This window comes from Arvicola amphibius, chromosome 12 (assembly GCF_903992535.2).
Source record: "Arvicola amphibius chromosome 12, mArvAmp1.2, whole genome shotgun sequence".
NCBI lineage: Eukaryota > Metazoa > Chordata > Mammalia > Rodentia > Cricetidae > Arvicola > Arvicola amphibius.
In genome coordinates, this window is record NC_052058.2 from 157706628 (window position 1) to 157724899 (window position 18272).

Below are 18272 nucleotides of genomic sequence, written 5' to 3' on the forward strand. Positions count from 1 at the left end.
TGGTCTCAGCCTCCTATCCCTCTCGCCTCTGCTTCCCCGGTGCTGGAGGTACAGGAGCGTGTCACCGTGGAGGTACAGGAGCATGTCACCATGTCCGGCTGTTTCCCATCACCTCACCTGATGAATTCCTTTATCCTCCAAGACTCAGCTCGGCGGGTGGCCTGCCCAGAGACTGTCTGGTTTGGGTGCCCACCCATGCGCTCTCCTCTGTCTGTTCTTACAGTGGTCAGTTCTACATCATTATAACAAAACAGCTGAGAAACACAGCTTAAAGAAGGCAGGGTTTATTGTTGCTCACTTGCGGAGAGGTTCCAGTGCATGTCCATTGTGCCGGGGCCTGTGACGGGGCTGAGCATCTTGGCAGGAGATGGGGCAGAGCTAGTTGCCTGATAGCAGCAGAAAGTACTGAGAAAAGAGCCAAAGGGTCTCGGGACCAGATACATCCTTAAAATGCACGCCCCTGGCAACCATTTCCTCCAACCAGACCCCACTTCCGTGTTCTCATCACTTCCTAACAACACCCTAAAGTTCTGATTCCCTCAGTGGACTCATTGGTGAAGTCAGAACCCTCATGGTCCAGTCCTCTCTCATTGACCGGATCTACCAGCGTAGGCCAAGATTTCAACATGTGCCCTGTTGGAGGGCACATCCTATCCAAACCATTTCACTCTAGATGATTCCATTGCCTTCTCTGCCTCTCACTAAATGATAAACGTCTGGAGTCAGGAACCGTGGCTTACTTATTTTTGATCCCCAGTTCCCAACATAATGCACATCGGATGCATGATACTCACACATACAAACAACATTCCCACAGTCACACCTCTTCCTATAGAAATGACTGTGTTGGTCCCTGCCTTGCAGCCCGTCACTCTCCTGATCATCATACCTCTATGTTCGTGTATGTATGCTACAGACACAAATATATGAAGTGCACATAGAAATGTACAAAGCTCACATGCAAATGTATGAGGTGCACATACAAATGCACCTCATGGATGCTCATACTCAGATGTTAGACATGTGTGAACATATGTATAATTTCATATGCATGAACGATTTTTGAAATTAAATCAGTTCGTTTGTTTAAGTTCATTGCATTCTGAGTCCTATCAGTAGACTCTCAGACGAAGCCAGCTGGAGAGTTTCTGATTCTCACCAAAAAATAAAAAATAAAAGGGAGATAAATTTCCTATTCTTTTCTCAGAAATTAAGCAGAGGTCATGAATTTAGAACTCATGGGAAGAAATGGGAGACAGAACAAGAATGGCAGGCACTCTATAAGATCATCACAGCCTCTGTGACCACAGCCTGATATGCAGATGTGCCCCTAGAACTAATCAAAATGGGAAGAGGTTGTCATGGAGATCCCATCCACATCTAGCCTCAGCTGATGCAGGCAGAACCTCAGCTGCAGAAAGCCTCTCACCCACAGTCCTGCCCTGCCGCAGGCTACCCTCCCACTCATGAAGAAATGTGTTCCACCCTTGTTCTGGCCTGAGCTCCTAGTGGGCTTAGTTGAGGCTTCACGGTCCACGCTGAGTCTCTATAGCGTTCTCTGCCTCTGTCCACACAAGCACAAGCTTGGACAGGCACAGTTCACCCCAGAAAGATGTAGGAATAGTCTCAGAATCTGCCTGTGGCCCACATACTGAAAAGACTGGAACCAAGTGGCCCCCCCATTAAGATGAGACTAGATCTACGCTGCCTGCTACAGCATAAGCCCTGCCTCTTATCCTCAGCGGAGCAGGGAGAGATGGCACCACAGTCCTCAGGAGCACCCAGGCTGAGCTTCCTGTGGGCCCCGATGTGTGTGACATCAACTACCTTATTTGTACTGTCTGAATCATAAACCCCACGGGGCCCACGGGGCTGAACTCTGGAGTCGGAGCACAGAGAGCCTTCCTCCTGGTTGTTTCCTCCGTCACCCCAGCTCTGGCCCGTAGAAATCCTCCCCCCGGGCCAGGCTGGTTCTGGGCGCACAGAGCTGCCCATGTGCTGACTCATTGCTGGCAGCCTCTTCAGGAATGTTGGAACAGAGGAGGCTCAGGTGACTTTTGTTGTTTCAGCTGGGAACATCTTTGCTGTTGGGGGAGAAGAGAGAGACGGGGAAGGGGAACAGCTGTGGGGGTAGTTGTACTGGGGAGAGACTAACTTTGACCTTGGGAAGGATAGCTTGTAGGAAAGGAATCAGGCACAGAATGCTGCTGACCTAGTGACCTTGGGCCCTGACCTCCACTGCAAGCTAACCACACAATGTGACTGGGGGGGGGGGGGTGGCACAAGAAACAATGGGCTCATCAACTCCAGAACACACTCCACCCTAGCAAACTTACCTGTGCCTCTAGTCCTCCTCCATCTTCAAGAATAGATAGCTAGACAAGATGCCTGTATGCTGTGCCACCCCTTCGCGATTAGTTTTTTGTTTGAGGTATTTTTTTTTTTTTTTTTGTCTATCTGTCTGTTTGTTCTTAAGATAGGGTCTTGCTGTGCCAGGCTAGCCTTGAACTTGAGGTGATCTTCCTGCCTCCTCTGCCTTCCTGCTGCTTGGGATCACAGAAGCCTCGTACTCTTTCTCACTTTCAAGCGTCGGCTGCTCTGTGGTCCTAGCCGAGTGGTAGATATTCTCCTAGCATGCTTGACCTTTCTTCTGAAGTGAACTCGCAACCGTGACTAGGAATCAGCAAATATCAGAGCAGCCCGTGTGCTCGTCTCAAGCCAGCCCCTACTCCAGTGAGTCGAAGCCTCTGCCAATTCATTGCCAAGTATCTGTGGCATTACCCACTATTGCACTAACTGAGGTGTGTGTGTGTGTGTGTGTGTGTGTGTGTGTGTGTGGCGTGTACAGGAACAGCCACTCCGCAGCGCTCAGTTTATTGGACCTATCACTAGTATTTATAGAGCGTAAATTGGGCTTGAGGAAGCGGTATTGAGACCCAGAGCAGGGTGATGACGAGAAGCAGGAGAACGTGTGAGCACAATGTACTGAAGCCTGTTGAAAAGGAAGCCATGGCTACCACGCTTCTCTCCACTTCCTGTATGCCCTCTGTGCCTTTCTCAATTTTTTACTTATTATTGCTGTGTGTATGGTTTGTGTGTGTGACGGTGTGCACACTATCGTGCACATGGGAGATCAGAGGACAACCCCCAGGAGTCGATTCTCGCCTTCGACTGGGGTTTTGGGGAACTGAACTCCGGTTGTTAGGACTGCACAGTAAGGGCTTTTACCCACTGAGCCATCCCCGTCACCCCACAGTGCCCTGTTCTTACAGCACTGAACTCACTGGTCTGTGAATTGTCTAACTAGTTCCATGGTTCTGCACACGCTGATTCTTCCACGTAGAACTTTGTTCCTGACCCTGGCTAACTTTGTTTGATACTTAAAGGCACAAGCGTGGCCTCCCTCAGGATGCTACACCCAGGCCGTGCTACAGGCACCCAGGTGACCCTCTCTTCTCATGACCCAGGACTAGGCAATGGCATTCCATGCCACAGAATGTTCCCCAGAGCTACCGATGGGGCACTTGGCCAAGATGCACATAGCTGAAAGATGACCTCAGTGGGTACAGTTGGCTACAGGTGCCACCATGGGCACAGACAGAAGCACACGAGTGGCTGAGCCCCAAAGATTTTTTTTTTGGCCACTAATTTGTCCTGTTTACAAAACAGCAATGTCACTGAAAGCCACCAAGGACTCACGTCCCACCTCACCACCACACACATCCCGAGTCCCAGGCCTTTTCTTGATCTTCCCCACAACAAAGTTCACCACCCCGCTCCCATCTCATTTCTCCCCAGCACCCACAGCCTTCCTCCCACCATGTCCTGTGTTCTGAGGCTGCTCACTTCTGGGACCAATCCCCACGCAACCCCACATCTTCCAGCAGCTGGGCAGCTGAGGACCGGGAGAAGCTAAGAAAGGACAATTTACTCCCCCCAGGTCCTCGCAGACTATGGCAGGAGAGGCCGGCTCTAGCTTTTGGAACTGTTCTGAGGAGACTTCTTGCTCTGTTCCCACCCACAACCCCTCAGAGGAAGGTATAGAGGAAACTCAGACAACCTTTGGAAGGACCCTGGATATGAAAGTGATAGAGATTGAGTATTCAAATTAAACATTGACTGATATCAAATCAATACAAAATTTATCTTAAAACAACTCTTTGGTATGCGTGTAATTTTTGCCTTTTATTAAAGGTGAATGCAAGTTTTCATGGTAATGAAGCGGATACAATTAATTTTGAAATCAAATATAAAGATAAAAAATTAAATCATGAGTGAACATTTGATACTGCAGGATATAAGCCAGCTTCAACATTTTTCAGCGTTGAAGTATTTTCATTTCAAAACCATCAATGCTGAGAACATTACTTCATGTACATATGTAACACAAAGTGGCGGAAGCATGTCTAGGGCTGTGCCAGAAACTCTTGGAAATTCTCTCTTACTCTCAAGCCCAAATTCACTGAACAAAGATTTATGAAGCTCAAGGCAACCATGCAAAGAGCAATTTGAAAAACATTCATTCTAACATAAAACAACCCAAAGATGTACATATTTAGTATTTATAACCTGAGAAATGGCAGTATAAAATATTGCATCTTTTTCCATAATTAAACTGTATTTTTCTATAAGAGCAGGAAACTTTGTGGGTACAGCAGAGACACTACGATTTGGAACAAACACCAGCCTCAAGCCTGAGCCAGGGCAGCTCAGGCAGGCTTGCTTGGTGTTACACGCTAGGATCACACATGCAATGCTAAGCGAGCATGTTGTATGATCAGTATGATCAGAACCAGGGCAGCAGATGAGCCCCACAATGCAACAGAGCCGAGCCCTGCCAGATCACCTCAGACCTGCCGTGTACTCAGCTTTGAACTACCTTTTCGTTATTGTGTGTTCAGAAGCTCTTGACTGCTGCTGTTACATCCCACAGTTTAATATTCTGCACTCTAGAGCACCCCGGGACTCTAGAAAAGTCCTCTAAGACACAACACTGCTGAAGCAGTCTCAGAAGTCTTGCCAGGGGACTGGAGAGAGGACTCGGCCTCTGCTGAAGTGGTCCGGCAGCTCCTAGAGAAAAGTCTACTCTCTGGCTCTCTCTGTTGCTTTCGATGCCCCCAGTTGGCCCTCGAAGCCTGTGAATGAGCAGTAAACAGAGACGGGCTGGCTGCTGTGGGAAGGGAATTGCAGTGGAGCACGGCAGAAGTCTGCCTAGCTTTATAGAAGCCATCCAGTCCTGAGACCCAGGGATCCACCACATCCTCAGCCAGCACTTGACCCAGCCCACCCCTCCCCATCCTTCTGGCTGCCAGTTACTGACCCTGTCACCCTTCCCCCCCCCCCCCCCCGAAATCTGCTCAACAGAGAAACTGATCCAACTCGGCCAAACGGGACTGTTTAAAGGAATATTCTCAGCTTGTCCTTTTTTTTTTGCCATTTGCTAAACCTACAGCCTCAAGTATTCTGTTTGCGGGAAGTGTAATTATGGAACGTTCCCGCCGAAGAAGAAGTTTGCTTGTCTTTCATCAGGAGTGGGAACAAGCAGCTCACATCACTTGTGGGCACGAGCCATAGGGCTCTCAGACTTCCTGGGGTGATTGCCTCCAAAAATCTAAGCAGTTTTCCTCCCCTCCATTTTAAAATTCCGACACACCGCCCAAGAACTAATAACCCTCGCCTCACCCAACAACGGAAGTCAGCGGTGGAGACGATAACTTGATTTGCCAAGATCCCTTTTTATAATTAAGACCTGCTGCCTTCTGCCTTGAATTCTGATCTGGACTTTAAGATACCTTGCCTCCCGAGAGCGAGGCCTCCAGAGTGGGTCCCAGAAGGGTGACCGTGGAGAGGTGGCTGAAGTAGACAGCCGTAGGTGTCTGGTTCTGGGAGCCATATTCAGGGAGAGTTCTCCCAAGGAGCAGCGGGCCGCAGTGCCAAGTGCCACCGAGAGGCTAAAGGACAGGAAACTGAGAACTGACTGCTGGGCTTAGCAAGGTGGAGCTGCTCAGTGACCTCGACAAGAAGTGGGCTGGTCCCTTGGGTCGACTGGATTCCCCCGAGACAGAGGAAAAAATAAATGGAGGCAGTGGTCACATTGGGCTCTTTGAGGGGTTTGACTATAGAAGGCAGTAAGAAGTAGGGCTGGGCCTATAAGGGTAAGACCTTTTTTAAAAATAAAATTTTACAGAGTGTTTATTTACTCATGGGGATGACCCAGCAGAGAGAGGGAAACTGAGGACGAAGAATGGAGGAAAGAATGGGAGAACAAACTCCATGGATCCATGAGAAGGAGATCCTAGGGCACATGGAGGTGGCTTTGACTAGGGGCAGAAAGGACCTCCGTGGCTTCTGCAGGGGTGGCAAAGGGTGCACATGAGACAGAAGGTTTGGAGACCTTCTGAGAAGATGCGCAACCTCTTGGAACATTTCCTCCTTCTTTATCTGTTGAAGTGATGTCCCTGTGCACATAATTCGTTCAATTTCTCCTGGCTGCGTGTGTTTCCTCTGAGCCTCACTGTGCTAAGAGGAAGTTTAAAACTAAAAACCTCCATAGAGGGAACACAAGAATACCTCCTCCGTAGCATTTTTATGAAGATTAAGTGGGCAAAGGCACACAGCCAAGTTTACCTTAAGACTAATTGACAGAGCTTGGGGGAGGCTCATTTGCTGTGCCAATTTGAAGACCTGAGTTCGAATCTCCAACACCCATGTAAAAAGCCAGGTGTGACTGCTCTTTTCTTTAACCCCAACATTGGGACTGGGAGTCAGACAGGCAGACTCTGGGAGTTTGGGATTGAGTCAGCCGCAGAAAGGTTGATAGCACAGAGGAAAACACCTGAAACCCTCCGCCGGCCTTACATGCATGTACCACACATGCATTTCCCCATCACACACAAACATACATCACAACACACAACAAAGGTGTAATAAATAAGCGGCAGTTAGCGGCCTTTGTCTTGTTTCATTGCGGTGCGCAGTGAAATCTATGAGATCCCTGCCGGGTTTCATCCTGATCCCGTTCAGCTGAACACTGACGTCTCCTGCCAAAGTTCTCACCCGTCAGCCTCCACTTTACCATCCACCCCACAATTCTCCCCCACAAAGCCTGCATGGCCTTTCTGCTGCCTCCAGCTACCCAGGAAAGGCTGTAGGCTGCAGACCACACCGAGCCTTCCTGGCTTTTCTGCTGGACCCTAGACCAATCCACCCTCCCTTCAATACCATGCAGAGATCGGTATCCTCCTCTATGCAATGACAGGAAGCCAGATTCAGCAGCCTGCATCCAGCTCTACACGATGAAGATAAATTCAGTTTTTCAACCCTCAGGTTCTAACCTCAAAAGATACTTGGCAGCCAAACAGAGAAAAGTCCTCTAAGACTGTCTAGCCCAGGAAACAGCTACCATAAAATATCTTTGGCGCCATCTACTGGTGCATGATTTGCAAACGGCCTCCCTGAGAGCAGAAAGCCTTCTAAGGAGCAGAAATTAATTCTAAATGACAGAGTTGACGCCTCAGTGGGAGAAGCCATCCTGCCCAATGCATGTCAGCACTGAATGACCACACATAAAATCCAGAGGGCTTTAGATATCCATACTGATGTTAGCTACTTACTGAGAGCATGTCCTGGGTTGCTATGAAACCGTCATAAAAATTTTTAATAAAAACGTGTGCATGAGTTCTATGCAGGTGTGTGCTCCCATTCACACAAGTATATGACCAAAGGGTGGGTCTGTTTCTCTAATGTGCCCACCTTATTCTTTGAGACACAGTGTCATGCTTACCATGACTGGAGAGTGGGCCTCTGGGATCCTCCTGACTCCTAAAACTAGCCACCAAGGTCTATTCCCTTATTTGGCCACTTTCTCCCTGAGGCTGACTATGAAGGTCCAGCTAACAAAGTATTGAAGCCCAGCAATCAAAAAGCTCCCTCTGGCTCACCAAATTAACATGCCCAATTAAAATTAAACACCTCGGTTTACCTTCATAAACCATCTATATGCCACATCTGCCACCTCTCTATCCAGGGGCCATCATTAGTCCCTCCTGGACAAATCTCCCTACCCCCTTTCTTTTTCCCCCTTCCCATTCTCCCTTGTCCTCTACCTCCTGTCTTTGTCTCTTATTCCCTGCCCTCTGTCTGTCTGGAGAAAATAAATCTCCTTTGTGCTGAGAACTTGGTCTTGGGGGTCCTGAGCTGATATTTTCCTTTCATATAATGTCACTTGGTGCTCATAAATTTGTTCCTTAACCATTCCATGTTTTCTTATCCTCAGACAGGACATTGTCTGGCCAGGGTTCTTTCACCCAGTAAAGTGGCCTATTCCTGTGTTTCTGAATGTCCTGGGCCACCAATAGTCCCGCCTGTCTTTACTTGCCTTATCCTTTAACATTTACTGACATGCATGGGACTGTCAGTCTCCCAGAGGATGCCCTAGCTCCAGCCATGTTCCTCCCAGTGGTTATCTTCCTCTTGGTTATCAGGATCAACCCCCACAGCCAGAGAAATGAGTCCTCCTGGGTTCCTGGGTCAGTGCAGAGAAAAACCCAGGTGGCGGTCCCAATCTGCAATCCAATAGAAGCCTACTGTGATTCCTAATGGAAATTCATCTCTCTTGGGAGTAAAGGCCTCTAAGCAGGCAGGGCACAAACTTGAAGTCACAGGAAGCATAAAGTCTGAGTTATGCTGGGGTCGTGAAGGCCCATGTGTTCTGGCTGTGGGAGAAAGGGTACAATGTATCGTTTGCTGAGTCGGATCCTAGGTTGCATGTCCTTGCCATGTGCAGTCTTACTGTGTGGTGGGTAAGATGGGCATCTCGACACACAATCATTTGGTGTCCCGTCATGCCTGACTTCTAAATGTCTTGCCCCTTCAATGAGTAATTCTAGGGGTGTCACATCTTGTGTGACTTGGTCCGGGAAACCTGACAAGGATGACAATAGTCATGAAGACACTGAAGGAAAGACAGACACACAAAGAGAAGCTAGGGTGGGGCTCACCGTGCTCCCTCTGATGGAGGGCACCAGGACAGGACGACCCAATGTGTGGGACTCTGCCTGCTTGTCATGGCACAGGGGGAGGGGTTAGCTCATGTCTGTAGGAGAGAGGAGTCTCCAGCTGTAAACATCTGGGGGAGGAAGCCTCAGTCGATGCTTTCTGTACACTCTCAATTGCTCAATATTTGCACAGATTAGGGAAGGCTTTGGCCGTTCCCATGGGTCTAAGGTACTGGGGTCCCTAGCATGGCTGTGCCCATGTCAACAATACACAGTCACTGAGAATTTTATCCACTCCACACACTTTCTTCTTTCTTTCTTTCTTTCTTTCTTTCTTTCTTTCTTTCTTTCTTCCTTCCTTTCTTTCTTTCTTTTGGCATCTATTAATCACATCTATCCCGTGGCTTCATCTGTTAATAAACGTGTTTTTTCTGCTAACACAGCAGCTGCACCTGAATCTACCGCTGTTTCAGCCAGTAATTGCAGCTCCCAGTTACTGGTCCCTTCTCTAGTAGCAAGCAGCCTGATGGGACTTACATATCTGCCGGATCCACCTCCTGCAGCTGCCACCAAATGTAGTTTTTAACTAAATCTCTATCTTTCTGTTTACCAATAAAGACTTTGGGGTCAGAAGTTGGGGTGAAGAACCAGCTAGCTCAAAGAGGTTGAGGAGCAACTAGTTGACTTTCCCTTTTTACCTGAGTCGCAGAGAGTCCTTCTGCCCTGCCAAACCAAAAAGACCATCACACTCAAAGTCCCTCCCAGCTACTTCCTGCGCGTCTCTCTATCCATCTTCAGCCAGACTCCTTACTCTCTATGATTTCTTTCTGCGCACCAGTTGCTGGCTCCGCTTCCTGACCCAAGGTTGATTTTATTTAATAAATGCAAATGCAAACTCTCGGTTCACAGTGTGATTGAATATCCGGCCACATAATAGCAGTAACAGCACCTGGCTAGCTGGTTGTCTCCCATGGACAAGTAGCAAGGCCAGGGACTATTTTTCAAACTGTTATTTACAGTAGAAGGGAGGAGATGGCATCAATTTGCCCTGAATCCTCCTGCCTCCAGACATTCCTTTTTTTTTAACTTTTTAAACAATTTTTTTTTAAATTTGCGTGGCTGTCCATGTGAAGGTATCAGGTTCCCTGGAACTGGAGTTACAGACCATTGTGAGCTGCCTTGCGGGTGCTGGGAATTGAACCCGTGTCGTCTGGAAGATCAGTCAGTGCTTTTAACCACTAAGCCAGATATAATTTTAATTTTTATTGTTTTATTTTGTTTTGTTTTTTGTTTGTTTGTTGTGGGGGGTTGTTTGGTTGGTTTGGTTTGACTTTTGTTTTTAACACAGGGTTTCTCTGTGTAGCCCTGGTTGTCCTGGAACTTGCTTTAATCCACCTGCCTCTGCCTCCTGAGTGCTGGGATAAAGGTGCACACCACCACCGCCTGGCAGAGATATGATTTCTTTAAGAGTTAAGAAAAGCTGTTTTTCTCGCACAGGTCCTCGATGTTGGGAACTCTGCCAAGTCTTTACTTGCAGGTTGAGGGCTCAAGGCCACAAGCTGATTTGGTTCACTCTGTTGCAGGCACAGCCTCTGTAGCCGTGGCAGGGATCCTGGCCGCTCTGAGAATCACCAAGAACAGGCTCTCCAATCACGTGTTTGTTTTCCAGGGTGCGGGGGAGGTAAGTACTGCCAGGAAGACTCTCCAGTGGCTGTCCTGAGAAGAGGAAGAATGGGCGTGGGATTATGTGTGGTGGGAGGTGGTCTGGGATTCCAATTAGAGGAAGCAATGTAAGTGTGGTCTGATCGTTGCAGCGTTTTGAGGCTCAATATTTGAGTTTCTCAACGGAAAGATTTAACTGGGCTTCCTAGGATTTGTGGGGCTGAGGAAAAGAAGGGCTCATTTGGGTGAAACATCTGGTATATGCTGAATAACTGATGTGCTTTGAGTTTAAATATCGTCCTTACGGTACTTCCTAGGCCGCCATGGGCATCGCCCACCTCCTGGTTATGGCCCTGGAAAAGGAAGGCATGCCCAAGGCAGAAGCCATGAGGAAGATCTGGATGGTGGACTCGAGGGGTCTGATTGTCAAGGTACTGTTCAAGTCTGAAAACCTAGGGGTTTCACCGGGCTGCGGTAGTGCACGCCTTGAATCCCAGCACTCAGGAGGCAGAGGCAGGAGGATCTCTGTGCGTTCGAGGCCAGCCTGATCTACAAGAGCTAGTTCCAGGACAGGCTCCAAAGCTACAGAGAAACCCTGTCTCGAAAATAAATAAATAAATAAATAAATAAATAAATAAATAAATAAATAAAGCTAGAGGTTTCCGGTCTACCAAGTTCCAGGACAGTCAGAGCTACACAAAGAAACCCTGTCTCAGAAAAAGAGGAGGAGGAAGAAGGGAGGAGGGAGGATAGAACAGAAAGAAAAAAGGGAGGAAGGAAGAGAGGAAAGGAGAGAGAGAGAGAGAGGGAGGGAGGGAAGGAAGGAAGGAAGGAAGGAAGGAAGGAAGGAAGGAAGGAAGGAAGAGCGAGCTCTCCAAGGGGCAGAATGCTAAGACAGGATGGAAAGCAAAAAGAAAATTCTAAAGCAAAAGTTTTAATTGCTGTTACCCAAAAAAATTTGATGGTGTGTGTGTGTGTGTATGTATTATGTGTGTGTGGGGGGGGGGTGTTATGAGGAGAGCGTGCATGTATGTGTACCTGAATAGCCTTCCAGCCTTCTCTCCTGCCACTTCCTACCCTCAGTTTACCTCAGCCATATTGAATCATAGTCCTCCAGAACACACGGGCTCACTCTCTTCCACAGCCTGGTATGCATCTTCCCATCCCCCCCATCAATCCAACAGTCTCTGGGCAGGTTACCAGACATAGGTGACTCTTCTGTTCACGTGTGCTTTTTCCAACATCATTTGGTCCACTCTATTGAGCTGACTTCTAGTCAAGGAACTGTAGGCTTGGCATCTTCCCTCTGGCACTCCTGAGGCCAGTTGGAGCCGTCAAAATGATTGCACCCATTTACCAACACCTTGCCAGTCTGTCACCCCTGGGCTCCTGTTCAAAGAGCTGGGAAGAAGCCTGGAGCTTCTCAGGCATGACCAGCTGATCCCAGACTCAGCTCAGGGAGGCTCCCAGGAAGACTAATGGATCCTGTTCAATCCATTCACATTAGCTCTCTGGTACTGAAAGTCTCCAGGCAGGCCCTGTCCTTCTGCAAACATGTAGGCTGCACTTCATATGACCAGCGGGTTCAGTGAGGCTAAGGAATCTCCTAGGAGTCTTTCTATCCTGTCCCTGTAACCCATGACTCCCAACAGCTAAAAGCAAAATAAAAAATAAAAGATGATTTATTGATCTTATTTATTTTAAATAATTTATTATAAATAAATATTTATTTATTCTTCCAAGTGGCTAAGAAGATGGCCCAGTTAAGAACACTTAAGTGTTAAGAACACTTGTTTGCTCTTTTGGGGGACCCAGATTTGATTTGATTCCCAGCACACACATAGTAGCTAACAACTGTTTGTACCTTCAGTTACAAGGGACCTGGTGCCCTCTTTAGCCTCCAGTGACCCTGAACGCAAGTGGAGCACAAAAACAAGCAGCAAAGAGCACTGACTACTCTTCCATAGGACCTGGGTTCAATTCCCAGTACCCACATGGCAGATCACAACTGTCTGTAATTCCAATTCCAGGGGATCTGAGACATAAAATAAAGTTAAATGGATCATAAAAAATTCTTTAAAAAAAGTACTCACACAATTAAAATGAAAATACATTTTTAGGAAGGAAGGAAGGAAGGAAGGAAGGAAGGAAGGAAGGAAGGAAGGGAAGGGAAGGAACAAGTGTATACCTTCCCTTAGGTTCGACTGGGAAATCTGATAAAGGGTCTGGGCCTCACTATTCTGAAGGTTCGGATCAAAACACAAGGCTCAGTCAGAAACACTGTCAGAATTCTAACACATCAAGGCTCTGCTTGGAAGTCCCTCAATGCCACTGCTACTCCATCTTCCTTCTTTTCCTACAGGGTAGAAGCCACCTGAACCATGAGAAGGAGATGTTTGCCCAAGACCATCCTGAAGTCAACTCCCTAGAGGAGGTAGTGAGGCTGGTGAAGCCCACAGCAATTATAGGTAGGAAGACGAGGTCCTGCCACCCAGCCCAGCTAACCCTCTCGACTTGCAGATAGATAGTCTGAGACTCAGTGAAGAGTCGCAAACCACCTACGGCTGTCTCCCCTATCCCATTCCTGGTTCGATGCCATAAACTTATTGGGTGACTTCGGTATAGAAACCATAGAAGTGAGGGCCAGAGTTGGGACTTGGTGACATGTGTGTTGATATAAGACAGTGTGAAAGCACAGTGCTACTCTCTAGCATGGAGATGAGCACTCCTTTCACACCCAGACCGGGGCTCTGGTACCTGTCCCTGTACTAGAGGAACACTCTGTGCTCGACAACATTCGGGAATGGCTTCCGGATGCACCTTCAAGATCGGAGACCAGAAATGGACCAGTGGTCTTCCGGAAATGAACAAGAGGTCTTAGCTAGCTCAAAGAAACAGGATTCCCTCATCCCAACAGCAGATTCTATCCCCAGGATTCCCAAGTCTGCCATGGGGTACCTAGTTCCCTCACCAGTGCCACAAGAAGGGAAATGGGGTGTTCAGACAGAGTAGGCATTCCTCGCTGCCGCCCCTTTTCCCTGTAGGAGTCGCCGCTGTCGCAGGAGCCTTCACGGAGAAGATTCTAAGGGACATGGCCTCCTTCCACGAGCGCCCTATCATCTTTGCCCTGAGCAACCCCACCAGCAAGGCTGAGTGCACAGCTGAGAAGTGCTACCGGGTCACTGAGGTCAGCGGGGAGCCCTTCCTCCTACCAGCTAAGAGAGAGTAGCAGCGGTTACTATCAGCAACCCTATGAGGATGACAGAGGGTGCCCCGTCATCGTGAGCAAGCTGAGGTTTAGAAAGATGCATCAGCTTTCCCGAGATCATCGAGCTAGCCCTCAAGTCTCCATCTAACTCCAAAGCCGGAGTTCTTCCATGATACTGAACTGCTCAGGGTTCCCCCAAACGACAGAGCTTTGTCCAGCAGAGTTTCTTTATTCTTGAGGCAACTATCTCATGCTGGCCCTCCCAGATGTTTGGGGAAGAGGCACCATGGCCTTCTTGAAGGGCGGCAAGGCTCAGATTTCTGTTTAAATAAATGAACCGTTCTTAGAGTATTTACCAAGTTCTCACTATTCTGGACACACAGGGGAGGGTGAAGATGGGTCCAACATTTAAGAGATAAGAATAGACTGCCCCATGGCTGCCCCAAACCTGTCTCCAAGTTCCACCTCCGCTTTCTTCCTATGTCCAGGGCCGAGCAATCTTTGCCAGTGGAAGTCCCTTTAAGAATGTGACTCTGGAGGATGGCAGGACCTTCATTCCGGGCCAGGGAAACAACGCCTATGTGTTTCCTGGGGTTGCCCTGGGCGTCATCGCTGGTGGGATCCGACACATCCCAGATGAAATCTTCCTCCTCACGGCAGAGGTACCACTGCTCTTCTCCCTAGGATGCTTCTAGGGTTGGTGGCTCAACACCAGGTCCTTAGGCCCAGTGACCCCCAGATTCGTCCTCTCTTGTCTACTACCCCTGACCCTGGCATCAGACCAGAAACAAGGCTGGAAAGGAAAGATCATGGAACCTTGAAGCAAGAAATATTTTTGCTTAGATGGCCACCCAGAATGATACCAAGAATATGGGAGGAGGCTAGAACCCAGGAAGTAAGCAAAGCACCCAGAGACTCCTATATAACAGGCTGTGATCTGTCAGAAGGCAGAGTCTTTGTTTGCTGGTCACAAGCTTATCCATGTTGGTCTTAGTGGTCTCCTTCTAGAATTCACGGAACCTCATGTTGCTTTAAACTTCAGCCAGGCTTAGCACAGAAAGAATGAGTCTATGTTTAAGCCTAAGCATTAGGCTTCCTTAGGGCTATGTGTGGCATAGGTAGCAGCACCTGGACAAGCTTTGGGACAATGGAATGGGATTTGTCTGTAAAGAAAATCTCTCTCTCTTTCTCTCTCTCTCTCTCTCTCTCTCTCTCTCTTTCTCTCTCTCTCTCTCTCTCTCTCCCTCCCTCCCTCCCTCCCTCCCTCCCTCCCTCCCTCCCTCCCTCCTTCCTCCCCTTCTCTCTTTCTCTCTAGCATATTGCCCAAGAAGTCTCTGAGCAGCACCTGTCCCAGGGGAGACTGTACCCACCACTCAGCACCATCCGAGATGTGTCTCTGAGAATTGCAGTCAAAGTAAGGGCTGTCCTCCCTCGTACCCCTCTAGCACGGGTGGTGTGGCTCCACCTACTCCTATTACGTCAGGAGGGCTAGGCAGCCGTGGAAACCTGAGCTCCTTGAGCCTCGCTGCATGTAACCCACAGACTATGTGGCAAACTCTTGCCTACTCAACAGCCTGAGTCTCGCCCCAAACACCCACCCAGGCATTCTAGAAAAGCTCCCACATTTCCCCCACAGACATAGGAAGGAAGGTCATTCAGAGTCCACGGTCTTGTGAACCAGAATGTGGGTGGAATTTCTTTAATGAATCATAACCCCTCATTTATGGGAAAGACCAGCTTGCCCAGCATCTTAGAAAGGACTCAAGCTTTGGAGTCCCCACTCTGGCAATCAGCAAAGGCGTCATTGTGACCCAACGCCTTCACTTCCCTCAACCTTAGCTGCTTCTCTGTAGAGCCCAGCAGTTCCTCCCTCCCAAAACTTCGGGGATTAAAAACTCCTGTTGGCCAGAGTGGGTAGTTACTTTTCCCCTTTATCTCTTTAAGGGATGGTGAGGTGATCGGATTCACAGAACATTCCAGACTATGCAAAGATAATGGGTTTTTAGAGAAAACATAATACAAAGAAAGCCCTATTTCAAGCCATAATTATCTAAGCTGGATACTAGGTACATGATATCCTTTCCATTAGTGTGTGTTTTTCTGTAGGAATAACCAACAGTCTCAGAAAGTACACCACACAGCAATACGTAGTCCCCACCAGTTGTCCAGCGCAGGCGCCCTTACAAAGCAATTATGAAGTCCAACAATCCAGATCCCAGTTCAGCTTCGCCTGTTCCTCTTCCTTCATGGGAGCTATTTGCTCACAAGATGATCATCCAATTCAACCACATCAGGCTCCATGGGAACGGGTTGCAGGCGGACTGTTACTAACTATATTCTCATCATCACTCTAGAAGAAGGTGACCATTACTTTGCTTCCCAAGCAGTAAGATGAAGGACTCATCAAGTTTATCAGTGGCTGGAAACCCGCAGAGCATTAGAAACAGGGATAATAATGGGCTGGGCCTCTTTGACCTTGGCCCAGGCTCTGGGAGAGAAGGACAATCAGCCCTTTAGGAAGAGAAGCAAATGCTATCTAGGAAAAAAGTTTTAATTCTCCCCTTCCGGTGGTGTCATGGGTGGCAACTGAAGAGGAACATGACCGGTCCTTTAGGGGATATTCTTTGCCCCTGGCTGCCAAGGAAGGGGCTTTTAAGGCCGATTTTCCCATAGATCTAGTGTCTCATTCAAACCTGATTTTCCTAGGTCCTCGACTATGCGTATAAACACAACCTGGCCTCCTGCTATCCAGAGCCCAAGGACAAGGAGGCTTTTGTAAGATCTCTGATCTACACTCCAGACTATGACTCCTTCACACTCGACACCTACAGTTGGCCTAAGGAAGCCATGAATGTTCAGAAGGTCTGATGCACTCTCTGGGACTTACTTGGGCTGGATGAAGAAATATAATATAAACGTTCCAAAATGACTAGCCTTGTCACCACGGTTATTTTTGTTTATCATTTGTTTTACTTTGTGTGTTCTGCGGAGGTGCTGAGGCATGCAGCGGATGTCAGCTTTGTTCCTGAAGGCCCTGGAAGCTCTCTTTCCTATAAAATTTCTCTGAATCCTCTCCAAATGGTTCTTTTACTGTTAATTGCTACTAACAAAGCCGTGTGGGGAATTCTGCTTAGAAACCCACCTTTGTAGAGCTCAGGGTCTAGAATGAACTTAAGTCCTTTTCTATAAGTGAAGAAGTGTTGCATCCATGGAAAATGTCCATAGGGAAGTCATAGAGCTCCAGGAAGAAAGGATGCTTCCCATGAGACACCAAAGGAGAGCAGTGCTGGTGCTCTGCCCCATGACTAAAGGGTGGATTCGTCATAGGCACTCTAGGAATGTAAGCAAAACCACCTGCTAAAGAATGTGGTCCGCCCGGCAGGGAGTTCGTTCATTTCAGAATACACTGCCTTCAAGGCTCAGTAGGGTGTGGGTAGGGGCTGAGTGGTGGCAAGAGGCTCATCAAGAAGGGTCCCTGCCCTTTGGGTTGCTGAGTACCGTACATTTTATGTTGTCATTACTAAAAGGAAAATAGAGAAATGGGGATGAGCAGAATCTGCATGCCAAAGAATGAGGAAAAAGAGGAGCAAAGAGAGTGAGCACCACGGAGAAGGTGTTGATTTGATTTGTAGGAAAAAAAGTGATTTAACATTCCAGGCCTGGAACACCCTCTCCCCTCCATCCTTCACACTGAAGTAATAGAGCAATTTCAAAGCAGCTTTCTGGTGGAGGTGACGTCAGTCTGTCCTGGATGTTTCTGAGGCCAGTTTAGTGAAAACCTTTACCTCTCCCGTTTTCATGACTGCACACATGCATAGCAAACAGTAAAGAAAGACTTGGAGCCCCTGATTGGGCTGTTTGGGATATCCAGTCTCCTTTCTCTGTATAAATCATGCTTTGAGACCAACCCCTGTTACCACTTCATCCAGGATTCCCGCTGCATATAATGCACTGTTTGACTGTCTCTCGGCGCAATCTAGGTAAACGCTTAAGCTCCACAAAGTGTATCTGGCAGAGTCATGAATCATTCATCTCTTGTTCAGGTCTTATTCTTCCAGCATGGGCTTCCCTGGTGCTAGTACTTAGCCAACAATGTCCCCAGAGTGTAGACCTAAGTATAAAAACTAACACTATACGTTTCTAGAAGAGAACAGAGCAGTGAGTCCTTGTGAAGACTCACCAGTAAATCTCTAATGGTAATCTCGTATCTAATGCCTGTGTGCTGGGGAATACAGTTGCAAACGATAGAAGAAACTGGCTAAGATTTTCAGTGTTCTGATCTATTGCATCAGCCCCACATGACCACCAATGGCCTGGTTGGACTTCTCATTTCCACAGGAGAAACCATATGCCTGGACCCAAATTCATCCTTTCTATTCCATGCCCAGAATCAGTAAGTGCACCCG

At 48.0% G+C, this 18272-nt stretch overlaps 1 protein-coding gene across 2 annotated transcripts in view; it reads left to right on the forward strand.

Moving 5' to 3' along the window:
* The window catches only part of Me3 (malic enzyme 3), a 184708-nt gene extending 167926 nt beyond the window's left edge, over positions 1-16782 (forward strand). For both annotated transcript variants that reach the window (XM_042056050.1, XM_038313758.1), the window contains 7 exons: positions 10580-10677; positions 10976-11089; positions 13021-13126; positions 13703-13845; positions 14355-14528; positions 15182-15280; positions 16573-16782. In XM_042056050.1, coding sequence (XP_041911984.1) covers positions 10580-10677; positions 10976-11089; positions 13021-13126; positions 13703-13845; positions 14355-14528; positions 15182-15280; positions 16573-16734 — 896 coding nt within the window. In that variant the 3' untranslated portion in view covers positions 16735-16782. The remainder of the gene's footprint in view (positions 1-10579; positions 10678-10975; positions 11090-13020; positions 13127-13702; positions 13846-14354; positions 14529-15181; positions 15281-16572) is intronic.
* Positions 16783-18272: the final 1490 nt, after the last annotated feature.